Here is a 24,486-nt window from a genome sequence, read left to right on the forward strand (position 1 = left end):
ACCCCCCAAGACTTACCAAAACTCCCTGGTGGTCCATCAGGGGGTCCGGGAGCCATCCCCTGCACTCACACCCTTGCTGCCGGTTTCAAAATGGCGCCGATAGCCTTTGCCCTTACTATGTCACAGGGACTACTGGTGCCATTGGTCAGCCCCTGTCACATGGCCATTGGTGCCATCTTGTGCTCTTACCATGTGACAGGGGCTGACCAATGGCACCAGTAGTCCCTGTGACATAGTAAGGGCAAAGGCTATCGGCGCCATTTTGAAACCGGCAGCAAGGGTGTGAGTGCAGGGGATGGCTCCCGGACACCTCGCTGGACCACCAGGGAGTTTTGGTAAGTCTTGGTGGGGTCAGGAGGGTGGGGGGTTGTAGTTAATTTAATTTTAGCGGGGAAACAAATAGGAATTAAAGGATAAATGTATCGGGCGGCCCCCTTGCTGAATGCAACATATCTGCCCCCTGACGAATCCGAATCCAACATGGCGTCCCTCTGCACATCCCTAGCTGACACTGCTGCTGCCACCTCTGCTGCCTCTTCTTACCCTGTAAAGAAATGTAAAAAAAAAAAAAAATTCAACATGAGAATTTACATTCAGCACAATGTAAATAATTGCTCTTCTTGCTGATGAGTAACTTATGCTTTTTTCTTCCTCTTCCCTCAGTTCCAGGACCCCTGTTTTATTGTAACTTCTGCTTCTCTTCGCTTTGTTAATATCTAAGGTTATTGTACCCCCGTTCCATGTAAACCGACATGATATGATTGTATCATGAATGCCGGTATAGAAAAGCACCAAATAAATAAATAAATGAGACATAGACATAGAACAATACATACATATATGGCAAATAAATAAGCAAATACTGGACGCGCGCGAGCAAGTTTATAAAATCGACCCCTTAGTTTACTAACCTAGAGGATTTTAGGAAAATGAGGAGTCCATAACAGGGGATAGGGAGGGAGGGAGCGAGCGGAGGGATATCAATCTAGATAGATTAGAGACAGTACATAATTTGAAGGATTGGAAGGAGAAATAAAGGAGGCTCTCTCAAGTTGGACAGAATATGATGGTACACTACAAATCTCTTCTTCTTTCTCCTTCCATTCCTTAGTTTACTCTCAAAGTCACTCAGTGTCATTATAATAAATATATACAAATATACATACATCTATCCCAGCCACTATAACTGACTGATCTCAAAAAATGATTTTGTTTTTCAGCCTTAGATATATTACCTGGGCCTAGATACATTACCTGGCCCACTAGCTGCTGGTGCTTCCTGGGCCTAGCAGGTGGCAGCTCCTGCTAGGCCCAGGAAGCTCCACCTCGTCCCTGCCGGTAGGTGGTATTTCTGTACAAGACAAGATAGATCAAAATTCAGAGAACAACAGTTAAAATTTTAAAAACAGGAATGAGATCAGACACAAGCATTCATTCACTATTATAATAAACAAACATAATTAAACACAAATCCCATTACAATTAAATTCCATTGCAACTAAAATTTAGCATAGCAACAGCAAAACACTTATTGAATGAATAATATTTGTGTACTTTTATAGTACTGAAAACAACCTACCAGGCAAGGGACGGGAGAGAGTTCTGTGGACCTCCTCGAGCCACTCACCCTCAAGAAGTCACAGGTGACGACCTGAGAATTAGAGGGATAAAGGAATAAGAATAACATTGATTAATAATTACAAACAGCATGCCCAAGTTTTGCCTTGACCTACTAGGTTATTTTTTATGCAACATAGTATTTTTTTATTACTAACTTTTCTATTTTATACCTAGTTTTCAATGTGGCTTTCAAAATCCCAAATACCACCATTTCAAAATGATAAATATAAATATTAATACCACAGATAACTATGCATCTTTTGTAGTATGGTTAGTAAGTATAGTATAGGGTAAGGGTGATACACTACTACTACTTCTGTTCTTCTAAAATATATTTATTTTAAATTATTACTGTACTTATCCCTATCCCTCTGGGGATAGGGAAAATACCTCGAGTACCTGAATGTAAACCGATGTGATATTTCAGATCGAATGTCGGTATATAAAAAAATAAATAAATACTTATAACTTTATATAACTCACTCTATGCTGCTACTACTACTATTCGTACTCTATTCAATTTTCAAATACAAAATATAAATAATAATTAATAATATGCACAACATTATTATTTCTCACCTTTCTTTTTGAGATCTTCGATCTCGCAAGGGTAAGATGCTCGCCGGCAAAACTCCTCCTGGAGAGAGGCCCAGGCTGCAGGCTCCGTTTCCAGGTTCTGCCTGCAGCCTGGGGGGGGGGGGGGGTGTAGAGGTTCCTCTCATCCAGGAGAATGAGCCGGGCCAGGAGGTCCACATCAGCCTGTGTAAAGAGGGGCTTCCTGGACCTTGCAGCTCCCTTCCTGTCCTTAGCAGCTGCCACTTTGGAGGAGGACGGTGGGGAGGAGTCGGACTCCCTGGCCCTGTCGGACTCGTCCCTGTCACGTTCCATCCTACCAGGAGAAAATAAAAAAGAAGATGTAAAAAAAAGTATGTGCTTTAGGACAGCTGTTTGTTCAGAAGCTCACACCTGAATACAGGGGGCTGTCTCACCCTTCACATCCCTCCCCCCTGACACCCACTCCCCATTCACTAGCTGGTTTATGAGGGAGGGGAGGGGGTGAAGGCCAGGCAATCCCCCATCTCTGAAGGACAGCTGTCTGCTCAGAAGCTCACACCTTAATGCAGGGAGGGAGCTGTCTCACCCGTCACCATCCCCCCCCCCCTCACCCACATACCATTCAATGGCTGGGACATGGGGGAGGGGAGGGGATGATGGGCCAGGCAGTTCCCCCGTCTCTGAAGGACAGCTGTCTGCTCAGAAGCTCACACCTTAATGCAGGGAGGGAGCTGTCTCACCCGTCACCATCCTCCCCCACACACCATTCAATGGCTGGGACATGGGGGAGGGGAGGGGATGATGGGCCAGGCAGTTCCCCGTCTCTGAAGGACAGCTGACGCAACTGGTGACAACTGTGGCCAGGTTGTTAGGCTGCTCTTTTTTTTTTCACTAAAGTAGCATAAAATAAAATAAAGAACTTTTAGTGTTAAACTTATTTCCCCTAATGTAACTTAACTTAAAATGAAACAAGGTACTTCATTTAATATTAGTTTTATATTTTATGCTAATTTAGTGAAAAAAATTTAAACTGTGGTCACAGTTTTCTGTTTCTATTATGTAAAGTAAACTCGGATTACTTTACATAAAATAAAGTGCGTTATCTATATAACTAACCATAGAAAACTAACTTTACAAAAACTAAAAACAAAACCTTATATACTTACAGTGGTATAACTCAGTCTGCACGCACTCTGTGCTAGTATGCTGAGCTCTCTCTGCTGCTGTCTCTGGCTGTGCTTCTGCAAAAGTTAGTCCGCATGAAGAAGCAAAATGGCCCCTGGGGACACAGTCGAGCATGCATGATGTAGTGCGCACTAACGCTGACATAGTATGCACTAAGGATTAGTGTGTGCTACCTCCAGATGGGCAGTTATGGCTCTATATTCCCATTGGCTGTCTTCAAGGTGGAGAGAACCAATGGGAACGCCAAACCATTCCTCTAGCTATCGAACTCCTCATGATACGTTTCAATTTTTAAGTAGCAGTTTTTATTAGTGCACACTAACAGGTTAGTTACAGCGCACTATTAGATACATAGTGCACTGTAAGCTCTATTAGTGTGCATTAACATCTAGCTAGTGCACACTATCTCGGTCATTGTGGTGCGCACTAAAGCTGAGATAGTGCGCACTAACTGGTTGTTAATGTGCATTAAGGCTCGTTAGTGCACATTAACGCACTTCAGTGAAAATCGCCGGAAAAAAAACAAAACGATCCGCAGGAAAAGGACATTTTCCACGAGGCGCCCGAACTGAAGCCCGACCCGAAAACCTTAATCGACGCACATCTCTAATGCCTAGTGGAGGCCTGTGTAGGAAGTGATTCACTTTCTCTACACATTCAGCGGAAATGTTGGCCTCCACAGAATTATACTTTGCCAGAACCATGTACCATTTACCAGAGGCCAACAATGGAGATAAAACCCCAGCCTATAGTCATTTATTTGAAATAAAGAAGCTGAACATGCTGCTAAGATACAATGAACATATAATGTGAAACCCCTAGCATTAAACCATCAGAATGATCAACTATCATTAAACTTAAGTTTCCTGAAAAGATTTTGCTTCTCTCTCCCTGAGTCTTCTATTTAACCCATGCGTAAATCTTCCTGCTAAGCAGTGCAAATACTTCATTATTTACTCATTTCTCATTGCTTGGCAGTCCTGAAGTTTCACCTGCACTCTGATTCTAAAACTGATTTGTGTCTATTCCTATCAATACTCAGCCACTTTTTAAGTAAAAGTAAAAGCTAATGAATCGCTATTCACTGTACCTGTTTATGCTGAATCATTACAATCCTGAAGATCATGATCAGGATAGATTTTACCCCAGAAATAAAATTAGAATAAAAATCAAACATTTAACAAGGCCTTACAATGGTTAGAAAGAACACCATATATCCCTTATAAAAGATGCTTTTCCCCATCCAGAAGAAAGGCTAACAAATTAGCAACATTGTGCAGCTTATGAATGAACATTTTATATTCTGCCTTTTCCCTAAATTGGTCTCAAGGCAGATTACAACAAATGTAAATGAACAGAGGCATTAGAACGGCTTGAAATGGAATCAGAATTTGCTATTAACGTAGAATGGGGATCCAGCCTAGGAAAACCTATTTGTGAATAGTTGTTCATAACACTGGCCCTTATTTGGAGTTGAGGAAGTTGGGATAAAGATTTATCTTAGTGGAAAGCTTGCCTGAAACACATTAAGCACTCTGGAAAAAAAAAATGTCAGTGTAATCCTCACACCCATTGGCTGGGAGTTTGTGTTAAATTTCCCAACCGTAAGCTGAAATAAAAGAACTTCCCATATTTAATCTGCCTTATTATGGCAGTGTACTAATACAAATCTACAGTCATCATCTATATTACATTCTCTCCAAAAATATATCATTATGTCTTTTTTAAGTAAATGTATTCCTCCTTTATTCTGAATCTCACTAAATACAGTATATTTATTCCAAGATGCGCCTATATCTGAACCATGGTACAACTAGAGGACGAAAAATCCAATGGAAACTTTTTTTTTGGCTCTCCAATTAAGATACCATGCGCTTTATTTTCTCAAATCTGATGGCTGTGCTATTCCCTCAGGTAGTTTCATCACTTGCTTTTCCTTACTGAATGGCTGTTTTGGGTAGGCTCTCCATAGTCGCTGCAGGTGTGGAGAAAGGTTATTCATTTAACTGATCTGCACCGGGGGGACCAAGCAGAACGGGGAGGGTTAGTGGGGGAACAGACGGAAGGAACTGTGCCAGCATTCGAGGGGCAAATAGGGAGGGGTGACATACAGTTTCCTTCTTCAGATGAATGCAGAACGGAGCAGTACGGTGCCTCCTGGTCGCCGTTATTGATATTTGGGATTGCACGTTATAGGTACCTATTACAACTGAAAGTTGCTACCTTTTCCCAAAGAGAGTTACTGTTAATAAGGAGCAAAGCTAAGAAGCAAGGTGCACATGAATTATCAATACCGGATGATTTCCTTTGGATTCTATATTGGGACAAGTAACTAAGTTTCTCTTTCCTCTAACCTTATATTTTTTCCAAGCCCGCTGGGCCATACGGACCCCCTGGCTCGTGCATAAAGCTGTTTTTTTTCCCCCCTCTCACAACTGTTTGGTCCTGTGGAACGCCAAAGGCTCCTCTGTCCCGTCTTTTACACTATTGCACAGTTACAAATGCCTTTTGGCAAGACGCTTGGATTACGATATCACAAATGTTAAACCTCAGCATTATCCTACAGCATTATTATTTTAAAATCTCTCTCTATATATATCCCCTTTTATCACCTCCAGAAAGGCAATTACTAGATTTCCTATTATCTATTGCAATTACACTGATTCTACATAATTGGAAGAATCCCTCCAATTTACATTCTACTTTTTGGTGGCATACAGTATGTTTATTTTATCGATATGAGAAGGAGGCTGCTGTGCGATACCAGCGAATAAGTAGCTGGGAAGCAATGTAGAGGTCGATTGACCATTATTTTCATGTTTCACAAAAAAAAGACCATTACTGTACCTTAACTTTCTTCACCCAGATTATTGTGCATGTTTTTACAGGATTATTTACTTTGCCATGTAAGCTATTCAATGCATATTTGCCTTTATTTGTATTCTTTTTTTGGCATGATGTGGTTCTTGGCAGCTGTACATGTGGACGCTCCTTCTTTCTTTTCTAATTTGTTGTTATAAATTATAAGAAAGAAATCTGAACTGAAAAAAAGGTGCAATTTCCATTGAATTTGAAATGATTGAAAGGCAAGCCAGAAAAAAAAAAAAAAAACCAACCAAAAACAACAACAACTTTGAAGTAAGGAAATGTATTCAAATTGACAGGCTATTGCTGAGATATTTAAGAGAACAAAAAAACAAAAGAGAACCTTAGTGGCAGAAATATCCCCTCTTTCCTCCAGACTGTAAACAGTTGCCTGATGAGTTGTCCTGGTCCCTCCCCTGACTGACTGGGTCCTCATTCACAGCCGTATTCATATCTCCTACTGAGCTCAAATCACTTTTAGTAGGCAGCCTTTTGTCATTTTTAGACAGAATGTCACTTTCCTTTTCCTCATGTTTATTGGTGAAAAGGGGCAGGAAGGGGTCCAAGGAGCACAGTGCAAACACTGAGTGCTCGCAGTCCACGTTTACCTTCTATTCTTGCTCCTATGCAGCATTTTGCAAAGAAAATACAGATAAGTGTAAATAAAACCCTCCATCTACAACTAGTCAGATTAAGATCCATTTACCGCCACCATAATGGAAGTACAGTGTACAGTTATAACCAGGTTGCCTTTATTGTATTATGAAACACTGTAAGTACTTGATTTCTTAATAGTTTCTTTGCAGTTTTGTGCAATTTCTTTGTAAGAAAAAAAAAAAGAGCACAACTTTTCCCAGTGGCTCAGTTATGCTAGGTAATTGTGAGCGTCACGCTGCTTTGGCATCCATGCAAAACTGATCGCATTGTGTTCTCTCTCTCTACTAATTATCATTTAGTGTTTATGTGTCAGATAAAGGTCACACGGATCTAGGACTCTATGAGGCTTCTGTACTGTAAACCAAGCTCAACCTCGAAATAGGGGGAACATGGTTCTGTTGAAAGAGCAGCCAATGAAGATCCAGCATGTCTCAGGGTAACAAATCACAACGGTGAAGTAACAAAAAAAAACCTTGACATTGCTCTACACTACAAACTGTAGGCATGCTCTTCAAACTCGTGCAGTGCAGTGCATGCATTCCCTCCCCCCAAAACAAATCAAAACACCCAGATTAATGCATTCATAATCCCATAACACCAGGCGTTTTGTTGTCACAGGCATGCATCTCATATTTGAATACAGACTTGTTCATATGAGTTGCCTGCCTATTACTAAGATACCATGAATTGGAACTTTGTAGGTATTTTGCACATACACAGAAAAACACAACACGACCAACATATATACTGTACACACACAAAATCTTAAAATAGCACAGAAAACTTACTGTCCCCTTAAGAGTCTTGGAAGATACTGGGAATTTCCATAGCGGTGCTCGAAAGTGCATGAGAGGAGAGGGGGGGGGGGGGGTGGGGGAAAGCAGGGCTACACGCACACAGCTGCGGGAAAACGCTCCCCGGATCACGAGACCCCTCCACCCCACACTCGTCCAGCCCAGAGAGAACGAGACATTGAACGCCCAGGGCGATAAAGAGAAAGTGAACGCGTTCCCCAGCTCCGCCATCCCGGAGGCGTGACGTCACCCCCCCCGCCCAGTCCCAGGGAGGCTGCGAGCCGAGCGCTTTCCCCCCACATTCAAACTGCCCTCGCAGTCAAGACAGACCGGGGAAAGGCGAAGCCGCGCTCCTCTCTCCCCCCCCAGCACCAACTTCAGATCGCCGCCTGCTCTTGCCCCCGGCGGACCCTATTTCTAGAAAATAACTACTCCAGGGAGACTTTTTTTTTTTCTCCCCCCTCCCAGCTGTGAGATGCGAAGCAAGTGGAGGTTTGCAACGGAGGAAAGCCTCGTGTTCTCCCGATGCGTGAGTACCGCGTCCTTGTTTCAATCCTGCTGCAGTGCCATTTGGCCCTGCCGTGTCTGAAAAGTAAAGAAAAGGTGTCCTAGGACTGTTTTTTTTTTTTTTTTTAAATTCCGGGGGAGGTTATGGCTTAGGGCGATCTCTGCATCACCTCGCCCTGGAGAAGGAAGGAGCAAACGTAGAGGGGGTATTGGGGGAGGGGGAGTATAGGGGGGGGGGAAGTGGGGGTTTTGTTCGCTGTTTTTTGTGGGGGAGGGGGGGTGCATAGTCTGCAGTTTTTCCTTTAGTTGGAGCAAGCTGGCAGCGGAGGAGCTCGAACAATGGTAGAGGAGGATAAAGCAGTCCGCACTGAGTCACCCTGCTCCCTGGAGCCGGCGAAGGATCCTTAAAGGGTGAGCGTGACGAGGGCAGGGGGAAATCGGAGGGCATTTTGCATACGGAGAAAAAGGCAATTAAACGGATAAGATGGGGGGGGGGGGAGGGTGAGTGGCGACAGCAGGGGGGGGGGGGACACATGCATTTAGCTTACAGAGGAATGATTGTGTGCTTGTAACACTGCAATTCCTTGGCAACTTTATACATTTGAGCTTTCGTTAAAAAAAAAAACTGGCGACGTAGGGAGCAAATGTGGAGCTCTCCCTCAGGGCAGTAGGTGAAGGACTGGCAAAACAGATGCATGGGCAGGAGTTAATTGGGATATGCAATAATGCATATCAATAATTACAGTGCAAAGCCAGCCTCACACGGAATAACACCAGCATGTAGAGATGGCCGTTTAAACTTCTAGCTATGTCATTTAAGCGACTGGATCAATAAAATTAAAGTCCTTTTCAAAATGAGACCACAGATCCAGAACTTGGTAATTCCAGGAGGGTGATGACTGTTCAGAATTCTACATAGTTTAGCCAAATCTCACGGGGGTCATGTTTTAAGAATTGCTATTTATGTTTTAGGTTGCAATAAAATGTGTTTTTTATTGTTTAACTTAAAGCCAATATGTCATTGCAAAAGCTGTAGAGATTATCAGGAGGAGGTGCAAGGTGAAACGTAGAGCTTTATTTGGGCTCTTGCTCTCTAAGAAGGTTATTTGGGTTTGTCAACAATATCCTAAGACCAATTAGCCTTATAAAGATAATATGAGAATAAACGTGGCCATTTTGATCTTTAATAATAGTGTCATATACACATTATAGAAATTGCGAGGCAGAAAGGTCCTTGTTCTGCAGAACTTACAAGTTCAGTGTGAGTGTGGGGGATATTGGTGTCATGCTGTGGGTAATATGGTACATGATTGCCTGGATTGGGGGAGGGGGAAGGGAAGACACAGTTAAAATTTGACCTCAGGATATTTGTGGGTTTGTGCTCAAGCAGTTGGATTTCATAGAAAACCTTAAGGGGAAAATGTCTTATTTGGTACATGCACAAGGAAAGAGAAATCCTTGCCTACAACTCAATATATTGAATACATAACTACAATTTTAAGAACTTTCTACTAACTAGTATAGCTAGTCTCTTAAGATACATTTTATCCAGCATTGATCTGGAACCAGTTTGGTAAGAGCAGATACATTTAATCTGTTACCTGTTTAAGTTAAGTGACAAAATAATTTTGGTAAATGTTTACTAATACCTACAGTATCTGAATGTAATCTGCTCTGGCTGAAAGGTGGAATATAAAGCAAGTAAATAAATAATATATCTTATGAATCTCTGAAATGTCTAATCTTGTGCCTTTTTATAAAGCTATGCCTCTTCAGTTCATTTAATGAGGAAGCTAACACAGATATCCAGACCAGAGCATGTTACTTGATTGATTATACACAAGTCTTTTTAGGACATAGCTGATTTATTAACTCATTCCTAGGTCAGTGGCACTGTGGCAACTTTCCAAGGCATAGTATTAAATGGTTAATAGTGTTGCAATCCCACTATATCAGGAAACAAAAAAATCATATGAAACATCATTTTTGACTGTTGCCATTAATAGTTGCTTGCCTATGAGGGTGAGAGGTTGTAATGCTGTAAATATGGGGTAAATAGATAGATAGTTATGGTCAGTCAGTTGGAATATGCTGTGGCTGGATTACCTATATGAGGAGCATAGCAAATAGAAAATCCTTGATAATAGACAATTACTCATGTTATTAAGGATATTTCTGCATTGACTTATATGGCATTGGTAGTTTAAAAAGATATTTCTAATGTATAGTCACTGGAAGATTTTATTAAAATCTGGAAAAAGAAAAATGTTACTCTTAAGCTAAATGATTGCTAGATCATTGGATGTAGATAAGGCACGTCACCAGCTCTAGCTATATACTTAGAAATATTATAAGCTTATTTTTAAAAATGTTCTAAATATTTCTGGAAGATAGTAATATTTGCTAGAAATAGCTCTCCAAGAAAGATAATTAGATGTCCCATGCAAAAGTGATAAGGATAGCAGCTGCTTATTAAATAGTAGAATTAATTGTAGACACCAATTGTATGTTTGAAATATCTTAGTAGCTTGTGAATCCTATCATTAGACCAATATGCAGATATTGTAGAAAATCAGTTCTGAAGACTACATAGGTCCCTTTTACAGTGACATGATCTGTAGAACGATCCTATGAGGTCTTAAGAGCTCACTTACTTCATCATCTTTTTGTTGGTCCAAAAATAGGTATCACAACCTACAAAGACTCTGGTTTTTTCCCCAAGACCAATATGATTACTAGAGCTCTGCAGTACCAGCTTGAGAATTCAAATGAGGTCTTGTGGGTTGATAGATCACTAAAGCCTCTGGGTTAATACATTATTAAAGTTTCTGCCTTTAAGTTTCACAGAGAGACCGTATGCATAGACACTGGCAAAATTTCCCCTTATTAACCTTGTTTTACTAGTTTGCATTGATTTGTTTTTCACAGTAGGCTGTTAGCTGAAGAGCAATGTCTTTGCAGCGTAGAGGTGAAATCTCTGTCAACATACTTAAGCCTAAAGCAATCTTCTCAGAGATTTACTGTATTTAAGACATGTCTGATGCCTAAAGTAACTACTTTTCTCATATACAGGGTGTTGATCAAAGTATGAAATTAGCATTGTGTTCAAGTGCAAAGTATTCAGAGCTGCAGGAAAATATATTGAAGGAAAGAGCTTAATTGTTAACTTTTTAAACTTGAAAAATTCCCTAGCTGCAATTTTTTTGTGTGTAGGAAGTTTCTTTTAATCAAACTATAACCTATCTGCCCTCTGAAGCTAATCAGACATATGGGGACATTTAGACTATCATCCTTATGAGCAGGCAAGATAAAAATGAGAGAGGTAAAACAGTAGGGGAGGGAGATGTTAAGTGCAAAAAACAAGAAGTTAAAGAAGATAAGATTTTGAAAAAAATGGTGGATAAATGTAGTGACATTTGAAGGAGTAAATCATAGAAGCCTTCAGACATTATTTATTTATTTCTGTTTATTTTTATAGACTTCTTAAAACAAAATGTATCTATTTCAGTGAAAAGTCAACTATGCTAAATGTTAGGGATGTGAATTATTTTTAAAATAAATGGTAATCCAAACCAAAGAGGGCATTTTTTCTTTTGGTTAATTTTGCCCTGAAACAAATGCATACATTTTCGGGTTCATTCATTTGCAAATGGTGCGAGTTTTCCCTGAAACAAATAAAAGCAAAAAAAAAAAAAAAAGGAACAAAATGAATAAAAATGATCTAACATGAAAAAACAAATCTAAACAAAAAAAAAAAATTCTCTGCACATCTTTACTAAATGTATTGTTATATATGTGATATCTGTGTTTCAGGCCACTATTTCAAGCAAATTATATTTTCTCTTGCATTTTTTAGGCCTACAGGTTCTTGAATGAATCTTAGTCCTATTACAAGAAAAGCAGTGCCATAGAAATTTAAAATCACCACTATTTTCCATAGCATTTATAGTTAGGCTTTCTTATTAGCAACTTTAGTTGCATAGTCAAACCCTATACAGAGGCACTTAAGGCACTAAAAAAAAAAAAGCACTCTATAGCGCAAAGGAGAGAAAGTGAGAGAAGATTGAAATAGACAAGTATCTAATGAAGTACAATAAAGTCATATTTTCCATAGATGAAGTTCAAACTCAAGAGGCCATGATATGAAGACAAAAAGGTGCAGAGAAAGATACCTGACCTAATTACCAACAGCTGATAGCAAACACAACAGCAGCAGAATTCAAGAATGATTGAGAGAGATGTAGAGAGAAGTTAAAAGGGCAAGGGATGAAGTACATTAGAGATCAAGTGTGACAAAGTAAGTAGCGATAATGGAGCAAGGTTGGTGGGATAAATAGCCCTCATCTGCCAAAATTACTTTATTAAAACAGATCAAGATGATAGAAATTTAAGAATCCAGAAATGGAGCAGAAAGGGCAAGTTACTTTATATTACACATGTCTAGAATCAAACATTCCTATAAGAGGTGGTAAACAAATACCAAATAAACCTAAATCAAATAAATAAATAATATAATATGGTGAGATGCTTTTAGATTATGTACATTGATGATATCTCACTAACCAATTTTCAACTTAACAAGATGCTAAGGAAGGCTCTGCAACAAAAGCTTAAATGGGAAGACTAGTTGACTCCTTCCCTTATGATAAGGGTGACCACATTGACAGTCTTGTTAAGGTTGGTGGCTCCTTATAGACTTCCACATTGATTGAGGCATAACTTTCGAGGACAATAGTTCATCATCTGATGCACATTAGTCTTTAAGATGACATCATCATGTGTGTCATTTTTGCAATGAAATTCTAACACAGATACCCCTCTAGAGGTTACATAGAAACATACATAGAAACATAGAAATGATGGCAGAAAAGGACTAAATGATAGAGATGTGCATTCGTTTTTCCCGTATTAGGCAATTTCAACGAAATTGTCTAATTCGGTATGGCTCGGGGGAACCGAAAAATGAATGAAATTTTTCCAAAATTTCATTTTTCGTGTTAGTGCCCGCTAACTCTTGTTAGCACGCACTTTGACCCATTAGTGCGCACTAACTCTCAATAGTGTGCACTAACACAAAAATCAGGGCCCCCCCCCCCCCCCCCCGAAAAAAAAAACCCTGAACCATGGGGGAAAAATGAAATTTCCAGTTGGGGGGGGGGGCCCCCGAAACGAAGACTGAGATGAAAAAAAAAAACTATGCACATCTCTACTAAATGGGCCATCCAGTCTGCTCAGCAAGCTCATGGTAACATCAAAAGTTGAACAAGGAATCCATTAAACGAATTGTGAGATAAGGGTGAAAAAGTTTTAAGAAGTAAGTTACATTGTAAATGATGTGGCCACTTTATGCATTTCTTTCCAACAATATCAGATCTTATCAGAAAACAATAGTTTGAATTTTCAGCTATTCCTTCTTCTATTGAGCAAATATTATGGAAAAGATTGAGGTTCGACTAACAAAAAAGGATAAAATATATTGATTGGGGTACAGAGTTTATTAGAAGGAATTGATAGCCCCTTTTATTGAGTCAAAAGGGATAGGCAGATTCTGAAAACAATGATAATTCATCTAGGGGAAATAGTCATGGGAAAACCAAATGAATTCATCTGAGGATAATAATTAAAAGGGATGAGTATAATGGGTATACTATTATGGCAAAACATTTTCTCTTGAATGGTTAAGGTGGTAAAAGATGAGTAGAAAGAAACTAAATTAAATGGTTGTCATTTTTACCATAGTGACTAGGGAATTGCAAAATTGTATTTCTCATTCTTTCCCTGTGAAATGCACATTAAACCCCAACACACTGTCAATCTTATTGTGGCTCTTTGTACCCAGAATGTGCTTTGATGAAATTGTAGCCACGTTTCTTCTGAAAATGTGTTGGCTTTGAACTCTTTTTGTAGGGAAAAGTGTGTCATAAATAATGACTTGCATGATGTTATAGCCACGGATTGGGTGAGCCTTTACAGACCTGCTGGAGTGTCTTATTTATCTTATTCAAGCTTTGGTATTTTAATCTCACATTACAGAATGTAATAAAAATGATATATCAAATTAATTAGGCTACTGGGAGCATTATCATGTAAATTACTCATCACACTCTATAGTGGGACCTCATCAGTGATATCAAATCACAAAGGGATGATCAGGTCCTAGTTGAGCAAAGTTGAAGATGGATTGGGTTGGTAAAGAAAAACAAATAGGCTAGTGTGCATGGAAGTATCAGATGTCAGAAAGAGGGAGGTAGCAATATTGATTATCTGAAAGTGGTTATGTAGCTTTGGTATGTTCTTAAGTGTACAAAAGAAAGATGGCAGGGTCACCTAACCTGAAACAGGTGGATGACGTTTGTTCATTTCAAGTTAATAAACAAATTGAAGAAGCATCCATCTTCAGTTGGTCAACTTTCTGTGGTTGACCACTGGGATACCTCCTGAAACAATTCATATGAGTACATTTTCAGTAAGTAAAAAAGATGGCAGGTCATTTTGTGGATGGCTAAGATGGTAAACTGGCCAAAGAATTCAACTCAATTTAGCCAGCTATAATATAGCTTTCCAGAAATTAACTACATATGGCCAATTTAATAAGTTAGGTGATTATTTAAAAAAAAGAAAATCTCAAGTCTTCCCCACTCCCATATTTCAATCTTTTAGAAATCTCGCTGACCCATGGATTGTCTCTTCTATTTGGATGGCTCAATGTCTACACAATGTCTTTTCCCTTCAGACTCTCCCATCTGGCCGCTTCTTTCCATCTCAAAGGCAGAAGGAGGGCATCAGGGAAGGGGTGATCTCCAGATTTCAGTGAATGAGCTTCTGTTGACTGTCAAGCTTCAGAGGTTGGAAGGGGGCGGATCTCCAGGTCTGGGAGTACATGATCCATATACACATACATAGCCTGCTAAACTTAGCTGACTGATTCTGAAAATTTACATTAGCCAGCTAAGTTCCCTCCTCCCCTGACCATAGCTCAGTCCTGAGACTGCCTTCCTTTTCAACAGCTAAATATAGCTATCTTTTGATCACAACTAACTTTATTTGGCCACTCTTATGCTACAATTCTCAAATGCTCAGGTCTAGCTACTTAATTCCTAAAGTCAGCCAATTAATCCCTTTTGAAAATCTAATGTATGGAAATGTTTATATGGTGATATTTTCAAAACAACATTTGAGAATGATAAATAGCAATTGGGGCAATTTTTAGCAACATGCATAGCAACAAGATGAATTGGTACTTTTGTACTACTCAGGTTGTTTTCTGTTTCACAATACACTAAAAGTACATGGACACATAAGTACCCATGTAATTCCTATATCTGTAGATGAAATATACACTGGAAAATATGCACATATATTTGGAAATATAATCTACATACATATTCTACCCCTATATGCCTCCAGGAATGCCCATTTGTTGAATAGCTAAATGTAGATGTTCAAACCCTATAATCTAGCAGAGGCTTTTATCTATCTTCTTTGTTACCCTGCTAGAAAGTTTTGAAAATTGTTCTTCACGTGTTTTGTATTAGTTAAGAACAATCCTTAATAGATTTGTTATGATAATAAAGCTGCATCTTTCTTTGCCACTGAAGTACTGGTTTATTGGCAATCCTTTATATTAACGAATATGCAGGGGTGGTATGAGACGCAAAGGCACGGTGTGTATGAGGTAGGGAGATCCTATATTTTGAAAAATGACTGCAGCACATTCAGAGGACAATTTCCTTTTGATTGAAGAATGTTTTAGTTGAATACTTGCTTGATTGATTTAATAGTTTTATTTCCCTCTTTTCTCAACCCTTCTTCTCTTTCTCATGTTTTAAGGCATGACTGTAACTACCGAAACTTGGAACTACGGTGAATAAAGATGCTGAACAGCGTCCTATTGCTAAGTGTGTTAACAGTGGCTGGGATCTTAAAAACAGAAGGCCGCAAAACCTCCAAAGACATTTGCAAGATTCGCTGTTTCTGTGATGAGAAGGAAAATGTGCTAAACATTAATTGTGAAAACAAAGGATTTACAACTGTTAGCTTGCTTCTGCCACCCCAGTCTAGAATATACCAACTCTTCCTTAATGGCAACTTGTTGTCTAGGCTTTATCCAAATGAGTTTGTGAATTATTCCAATGCAGTTACTCTCCATCTGGGAAGCAACGAGCTGCAGGAAATCAGAACTGGTGCATTCAATGGCCTCCGAACTCTCAAGAGGTTGCATTTAAACAATAATAAATTAGAAGTTTTAAAGGAGGACACTTTTCTGGGCCTAGAAAATCTTGAGTATCTTCAGGCAGATTACAATTACATTAGTGCTATTGAAGCTGGGGCTTTTAGTAAATTGAACAAGTTGAAAGTACTGATTCTTAATGACAATCTACTGTTGTCTCTTCCTAATAATGTATTTCGTTTTGTGCTCTTAACCCATCTGGATCTGAGAGGCAACAGGCTCAAAATGTTGCCTTTTGCTGGTGTCCTTGAGCATATTGGAGGGATAATGGAAATTCAACTGGAAGAGAACCCATGGAATTGCACTTGTGATTTACTTCCTTTGAAGGCTTGGCTTGACACCATTACTGTTTTTGTTGGAGAGATTGTCTGTGAAACTCCCTTTAGGCTGCATGGGAAAGATGTGACCCAACTGACCAGGCAAGATCTTTGTCCGAGAAAAAGCAGCAGTGACTCAAACCAGAGGGGAATGCATCCTTCATATTTAGATCCACGCATTCAGAGGTTACCACCTACTTTAAACCCTGCTATGATACCTACCAGAGCTCCAAAAGCCAGTCGGGCACCTAAGACAAGATATCGTCCAACACCTCGAGTAACAGTGTCCAAGGACAGACACATTTTTGGACCAATAATGGTTTATCAAACAAAGTCCCCCGTTCCTGTTACCTGTCCAGATAGTTGTGTTTGTACTTCACAAAGCTCAGACAATGGGCTGAATGTGAATTGTCAAGAAAGAAAGATCAGTAATATCTCCGACCTTCACCCTAAACCCACCACTCCAAAGAAACTTTATCTCACAGGTAACTATCTACAAACTGTTTATAAAAATGATCTCTTAGGTTACAGTTCTCTGGATTTGTTACACTTGGGAAATAACAGGATTGCAGTAATACAGGAAGGTGCCTTTACAAATCTAACTAGTTTACGCAGACTTTATCTAAATGGCAATTATCTTGAAATTCTCTATCCTGCTATGTTTGATGGACTGTATAGTCTGCAATATCTCTATTTAGAGTATAATGTAATTAAGGACATATTGCCACACACGTTCAATATCTTGAGTAACCTTCAGCTTTTATTCTTAAACAACAACTTACTGAGATCGTTGCCCGATAATGTGTTTGGTGGCACTGTCCTCACAAGACTTAACTTGAGAAACAACCATTTCTCTTCTCTTCCTGTGAGAGGGGTTCTTGATCAGCTCACTGCCTTCATTCAGATTGACCTCCAAGAAAACCCTTGGGATTGTACTTGTGATATAATAGGCTTGAAGACCTGGATAGAGCAATCAAGTTCCACGGTAGTGGTGCATGAAGTAACATGTGAGTCACCATCTAAATATGCAGGGGAGCATTTGAGATTTCTTAGGGCAGATACTATCTGTCCAGAAAACCCTAATTTGTCAGATGTTACCATTCTATCCATTAATTACAACACAAACACACCATATTCTCTTAACGTGTCCCCGAGTTCCTATCCAGAAATACATACAGAGGTGCCACTTTCAGTCTTGATTTTAGGTTTGCTAGTTGTATTTATTTTATCTGTCTGCTTTGGAGCAGGTTTGTTTGTTTTTGTACTGAAGCGACGAAAGGGAGTGCAAAGCATACCAAGCAGTGGTGCAAACAATCTGGATTTGAGTTCATTTCAAATACAGTATGGGTCATACAACACAGAGATGCATGATAAGACGGAAGGACATGTTTATAACTATATCCCACCTCCTGTGGGACAAATGTGTCAAAATCCTATTTACATGCAGAAAGAAGGTGATCCAGTTGCATACTACCGAAATCTTCAAGAGTTTAGTTATAGCAATCTTGAACATAAAAAAGAAGAACCAGCAACTATTGCGTATACGATAAGCACAACTGAGCTATTGGAAAAGCAATCCACCCCACGGAAGCCAGAACTTCTGTATCAAAATATAACCGAGAGAATGAAGGAGCTTCCAAGTGGAGGGGTAGTTCATTATAACTTTTGCACTTTGCCTAAAAGACAATACATGCCTTCCTATGAATCGCGGCGTCAAAACCAGGACAGGCTAAATAAAACTGTTTTATACGGCACGCCCAGAAAATACTTTGCAGAACAATCAAAACCTGAGCATCCTCTGCTTCAAGGAAAGCTGCAATCTGAGCCAGACTACCTCGAGGTTCTGGAAAAACAAACTGCAATAAGTCAGCTGTGAGCAAAAGAAAAAAAAATGAAATTAGTTTCAAACTTGATTTACTTCAGAACAGAAAATGCAAAGATGCATTCTCGATATTTTCACTTGTGGAGCTAAAATGGGAACTTTTAAGAAAAGGTGGAGTATACGTTTCCTTGTAAGTTATTTCTACATCCCTTTCATTTGTAGATACAGTCTCAGCAACTGAATGTTTCTACAAAAGGATTTTGCTTATTATTTTTGTTCTTTTTTTTAAAGAAGATTGGGTATTTTATCTTTTATGCAGAAGATCTCCAAAGATCTTTTTGGACAATATATATATATATTTTGTTTTTTTGTTTGTTTTTGTAAATAATATACTGCTGTTTCAAATCAGTCGCTAAGTATAGCCACTGGGCATCACTTTCTGTGTTAAAGTGCCTTTGCACTTTAAGTACATTACTTAACTGTTGCTTTTAGCTTTGAAAAAGTGAATATTTTAATGTGTTGTATTTTCAAAATTAAAATAATTCAAAATAGATCTATATGTCAGCTGCATTACATCAAAACAAAGCATCTTTTTTATTTATAGGGATTCAGCTCTGTTCAAAAATTCTAATATTAAACTTTATAGCCTGAACTGTAAATTAATTTTTTTTTTCCTCTGGGTTTCTTTAAAGTTGTACATTGAAATTAACCAAGGGGATTTAGCAATTTACTTGAGGTTACCAGCTCTCTAGAAGAGGAGTAACAGCTAATTAAAAAAAAAATATATACCTATATAAATATATATTTAACAATTATATAGTGAATTGAACAATTCATGTTAATGCCTAATTCATTATATACTGCAACTCTAGTATGATAGTAATACTCAATGTTTTAAAATTATTTTCCTAATTAAAAAAGAAATTACACAACTCGTAATATATTTTTGTGTATTAAATTATATATTTTTATATATTTAAAAGAGGTGTACAGAAATTGAAACTTTTTAAAAACAAGTCCATTATGTTTAAATTGCAATTAAAATCTGTTCTGCCTGGATTTTGGTGGCTAAACATATGATGCCAAGCTTTCTGTAGAAAATAGAAATCCAGCATTTTAGTAATATCTGAAGAAATAGCACCTTTCAGCATTATGGAAACATAAACATTTCAGTCACCCTAAAAGAGGTTACTAAGATTATTATATTCATAAACAATAAATAACTTTCCTGTTGAGGTATTTGCTTGTATTGTTATCATGACAGTTTCAAGGATATCTGTCTGTTTCTTTCTTGAAAAATATTGAAGTTATTTTAATTAAACTATGTACATTTTCTAGACTCTCATTAACTAGTAAATAATTTTTTTTTTTAGATGCAAACATAATTGTTTTGATTTAAACAAGCAACCCTTATTTACAACAAAACCAGTTTTGTTTTTGTCTATTGTAAATCCTTATGCAACTGGGATGGTGATCTGCATGTAAAGTAGGCCAGGCTTTTCAGGTTCTTACTAAAGCAGTTGACGGAGTCTGAAAGAACTACACTGTTTCCTTTTCATAAATAGGTTACTGCTCATAATAATCCTTTATTATCATTCAGAGGTTGACGTGGACTCTGCTGACCAACATTTAAAGCTTTACTATAAATTATAATGCACTATTCGTAACTTTGATTACTTATATTTAGAATCTGGGATATAAGTAATAATTGCATATCTGTGTCAAGATTACTCAGAATACCTTCCAAAGAAAAGCAATTCCATATTTAGCAAAGTTTTTTTTTTTTAACCCTTAATTTGTTGCACATAGTTGAGGGTTACCTGCAACTGTAGTGATTGCCAAGACGGTGGCACCCAGTAAGTCGCACTGTGACAGTTTTTGTTTTCCATTTAGATTATGTAAATTGTGATGGCGTTCATTCAGTCAGGTTTAATGCTAAACAAGGCAGGGAATGTTGAGTGTTGGTCTTTAGCTTCGCTTCCAGGGGGAACTACGATAACACTGACTGAACTTGGAATATTTGCTTAGCCTCAGATACGAAGGCTGTGATAAGTCGAAAAGCAAAGAAGTTTTTCTAAATTAGCAAATTATGACTGCCAGCACTGTCCACAGATAATAGTACTGGGCATTATGGTGCCTAGTAAAATGAAGTTTTGAGACTGTTTAGGATATTAGTATTATATAAATTTGGGGTTGCTGATTGTCCGTTGTATATTTGGAACTGGTGTGTTCTGTTTTAATTCAATTTAACTTTTTTATTTCAGGAACTACAGCAATATAAATTGCACATCTTCAACACAGCTGACAGTTTTATATATATTTTTATTTTAATAATATCTGGAGAAAAGAATTCAGTCAGGACTCAGATTTAAATTTCTGTTAGGAAAGTATGATGTTGTTTGTACATGGACTAAGTTCATGGCTGTGATCTTGTATTTTAAGGGGATATCAAAAACTAGGCTTAGATATCATCCCTGCTAATACATTTTCAAAACAAGCTCTCATTTAAATAGATTTGATTTTTTAATTATTTTGCAAATTGTATTCCCTTGTTTCAGACATTTGGTATACATTTTTTTTTCCATTTCCTCCCAAAATGATATTCTTTCAAGATTTTTCCCCTTATTGGTTTTTGTATTGTCCGATAACTTAATGATATTTACAAGGTTGAATTAAAAATATACTGTCAATTATGAATATAAAACAATAAGGTTTGCTGTGGTTTTGAAAGTTAGATTCAGCATAAAGTTTCAAGGGCAAGTTATTCTACAGGATTGTTGAACACAATAGTGGAGATGTATTTATCCTGTGACAAATACTGTATCCATTTATATCCAGCTTAATAAAAATTATACAGTGATCTTGATTGACGTAAATAATTTAATCAAGATATGACATTACTTTAGGTCTCTCTTTGATATTTATTACCCTTGGTATAATACATTTTGATTGTATTATATATTCAATATGGCCAAATCTTTTAGATATTAAAAGGTGCGTTTTTTAAAGTTGCGTGCGGGTGCACATGTGTGTGTGTTTGCCAGCACGCGCACATTGATATGCTGATTTTATAACATGCACACGTTTATGCATGAATGTTATAAAATCGGCTACCCGCCCACACATGCGTGCATGATTTTACATCAACTCCCGTCTCGATCGCATAAGGGGGGAAACTTTAGTAGGTACGTGCGGCCACACGAAAGGCCAGTTTCCCTGTTCCCTCCCAATTCGCCCCTGTAAAGGAGTAAGCTACCTAACCTGCCTCCCTTTTACCCTACCATCCCTGACCCCTAAAACCCGCTGACTACCCTAGATCTTTTTTGTTTTAATACTTACCGGCAGTCCATAACAGCAGCAGGTTACGTGGTCGTCCAATCAGCGTTGCTTCTTCGCAAAACTGACTTGCTGGCACTGTCCCAGTTGCGCCATTGAACAGACTCTGCTAACTTTAGTACAGCCTGACCAGAGTTAGCCCGTTACCTTCTGCAGCTAACTCCTCTCCTCCCCAGAATGCCTCCTGCCCTCCCACATTACGCTCCCATCTTTATCCAGTTAAGGATACATTTTAAAAGGACTGTGCGTGCACCAATAAACGTGCATATCTCGCTGCTGTGCACAAAAATATGCGCTATTTTATAATCTACGTGTGTAGGTTATAAAATACTCTTCACAGGTGCATATCTGCAGCTGTACAATGTGATTCGGGGGTGAGTTTTTGGGAGGAGCTGTAGCAAAATGAGCCCTTCCCAGCTATTTTACATACTAGTTACCCAGCTACCATTTAGCTTAGTGAGTAAGCCATTTGGAAAGATAGCTATTATGTTATCCGACTAAATTTTGAATATGGACCTCTGTTAATTTATTTTCACATATGTGATTCACGAGTAATTGAAAATACAGCTGATTATAAGATTAATCTTGTTCTTTTATTCTATAACTATTTGTATAACTTAAAAGTTTTAGATTTGAAAAAGCAGTTGTTGAAGTTTTAGGTTAGCAAAATATATTTATCCTATTTGCATTATTATTTTTCAACCTATAAATTAATTGGGCCCGATTTAGCTCAGGTTTTACTTGTAAGTACAGAATGAAAGACTTGAGCAATCAAGGCCATTATTACTGTTTGAAAAATAGGATTGCATTGTGATTTATAATAAATCTGTTTTGGAAAAAAATATGCACTCTCTGGACTAAAACGTTTCAGATTATTGTGAAGATCTAAGGATAGCACCCTATAAGCCAGTGAAATTTCCTGTGTTACTCGGCACATTGACTGCAAAAAAGCAGAAGGTTTTAATCATCTGCATCATCTGCATCATCTGCATCATCTGCATCATCTGCATCATCTGCATCATCAACAAGATATAAAAAAAAAAAAAATCCAGTTATGTTGTAGTAATATTCTAAACAAGGATACAACCCTATTGCATAGCAAATGTATTTCTTTTAGCCTTTAACTGAAGCCACATACAGGCAGTCTGAGTAATTTTAGAATTACAGAAGGTCCAGTGAGCAGGAGGTTTACTCTTCTGCCTTTACCCAAATAGCTGGATAAATCTACTGCTGAACATACCTGGATGAAGTTAGGACAGGCGTTTGATACAAACAGACTTACCCAGCTACCAGTAGCTAGAGAGTGTGGATATATGCTGGGTAAGGTGTAACCATGCTCCAGAAGGGGATATTTTTAACCACACAGACGTTTCCAGCTATTTCCAAAAGTTAGCCAGACAAATTGTTTGATTATGAAACTCCCTATTTATTGTAAAAAAATATGCTTGCTCTGCTTATTTAGTTCTATTTCAGAATTCCAGCTTATAATTTAGGACTTATATAATGGTGCTGTTCAATGAAAGAAGCCAACCTCAGCCTGTACGTGTTCATAGAGAATTTTTACTTTATGGTTTGAGCTTTGCCTTCTATTTTATTTATTTATTTAGAACTTTTCTACACCGACGTTCATGAAAAGACATATCACATCGGGTTACATCAAACAAGGGATAGCTATGAACAATAGGTAGAAGTGGTCAAAATCCACCACTAATCAATAACAATTGAATAACTGTAGAACGAACAAAAGCGAGTAACATGAAGAGAAGGGCTACATATGAAAATGTAAACAGGTCGGTTAATATGATGCCAAAGGCCCTTATGACAAGATGCTAAAGATCATTAAACTTGGTGCTGGAGAGGAGGTGAAGGGAGCAAGGGAAGGTATTAGATACATGATGCTAAAGATCAATAAAACATGATGCTTAAGATCAATACGATGACATAAAGCTGAAGAACAATGTAGAATGGTGCTAGGGAATAATCCAATATTCTGGAACGGACCGGGTAGCCACTAGATCCAGTAGCTAGGGAATCTTGGAGCATTTGGGAAGTGTCAGGCCACAACTAGAGTCAATGAGAAAGCATCTGCTCTTTAGGGAAACGCTTGTTTGAAAAGTCACGTCTTAAGCTTTTTCTTGAAAGTCAGTGGGCAGGGTTCCTGGCGAAGATCTGGGTGAAGAGCGTTCCATTGGGAGGGACCAGCTGTGGAGATTCTATATAGCAGGGGTGTTCGAGAGCCCCAACGCAATCTGGGGATTTCCACAATAAATATGCACGGGATTTATTAACTTACATAATGGAGGCAGTCCGTGCAAATGGATCTTGTATGTATTCATTGTGGATATCCTGAAAAGCCTGACTGGGTTATGGCCCTTGAAAACCAAGTTCGGGGACGTCTGCTCTATTGGAAGAGTACATACTAAGTACAGAGGACAATTTTCAAAGAGATTTACCTAAGTAAACAGCAACGTCTTTGGTTAAACTGACTGGAAATTGCTGGCGCACAATCTTCCATAGCTTGCACACTTTTAACCAGGCAATGAGGCAGCATTCCAGAAACATGTTTATGTAAATGGAAGAAAATAACTTGCACAGATT

At 38.4% G+C, this 24,486-nt stretch overlaps 1 protein-coding gene and 1 long non-coding RNA gene across 3 annotated transcripts; one reads left to right on the forward strand and one right to left on the reverse strand.

Moving 5' to 3' along the window:
* Positions 1-1,259: 1,259 nt before the first annotated feature.
* Positions 1,260-7,779, reverse strand: LOC115094560. The gene is made up of 4 exons (XR_003857582.1): positions 7,671-7,779; positions 2,200-2,509; positions 1,580-1,651; positions 1,260-1,351 (listed from the first exon to the last, which is right to left on the reverse strand). It is a non-coding gene; the product is annotated as an uncharacterized LOC115094560 (long non-coding RNA).
* A 95-nt stretch (positions 7,780-7,874) lies between these two features.
* On the forward strand, positions 7,875-21,412 carry SLITRK2 (SLIT and NTRK like family member 2). Of its 2 annotated transcripts, none has more exons than XM_029607745.1 (2): positions 7,875-8,205; positions 16,014-21,412. In XM_029607745.1, the coding sequence occupies exon 2, from the start codon at positions 16,057-16,059 to the stop codon at positions 18,604-18,606; it is 2,550 nt and encodes an 849-aa protein (XP_029463605.1). In that variant the 5' UTR covers positions 7,875-8,205; positions 16,014-16,056; the 3' UTR covers positions 18,607-21,412. The 2 variants fall into 2 exon arrangements, with proteins under 2 accessions (XP_029463605.1, XP_029463606.1); XM_029607746.1 differs by lacking the exon at positions 7,875-8,205 and adding an exon at positions 8,460-8,594.
* The last annotated feature ends 3,074 nt before the right edge of the window (positions 21,413-24,486 follow it).

The sequence above is a fragment of the Rhinatrema bivittatum genome, chromosome 6 (assembly GCF_901001135.1).
Source record: "Rhinatrema bivittatum chromosome 6, aRhiBiv1.1, whole genome shotgun sequence".
NCBI lineage: Eukaryota > Metazoa > Chordata > Amphibia > Gymnophiona > Rhinatrematidae > Rhinatrema > Rhinatrema bivittatum.

What these genes read in the sequence shown, in the direction of transcription:
- SLITRK2 (XM_029607745.1), top strand. Translation starts at nt 16,057, where the DNA reads ATGCTGAACAGCGTCCTATTGCTAAGTGTGTTAACAGTGGCTGGGATC.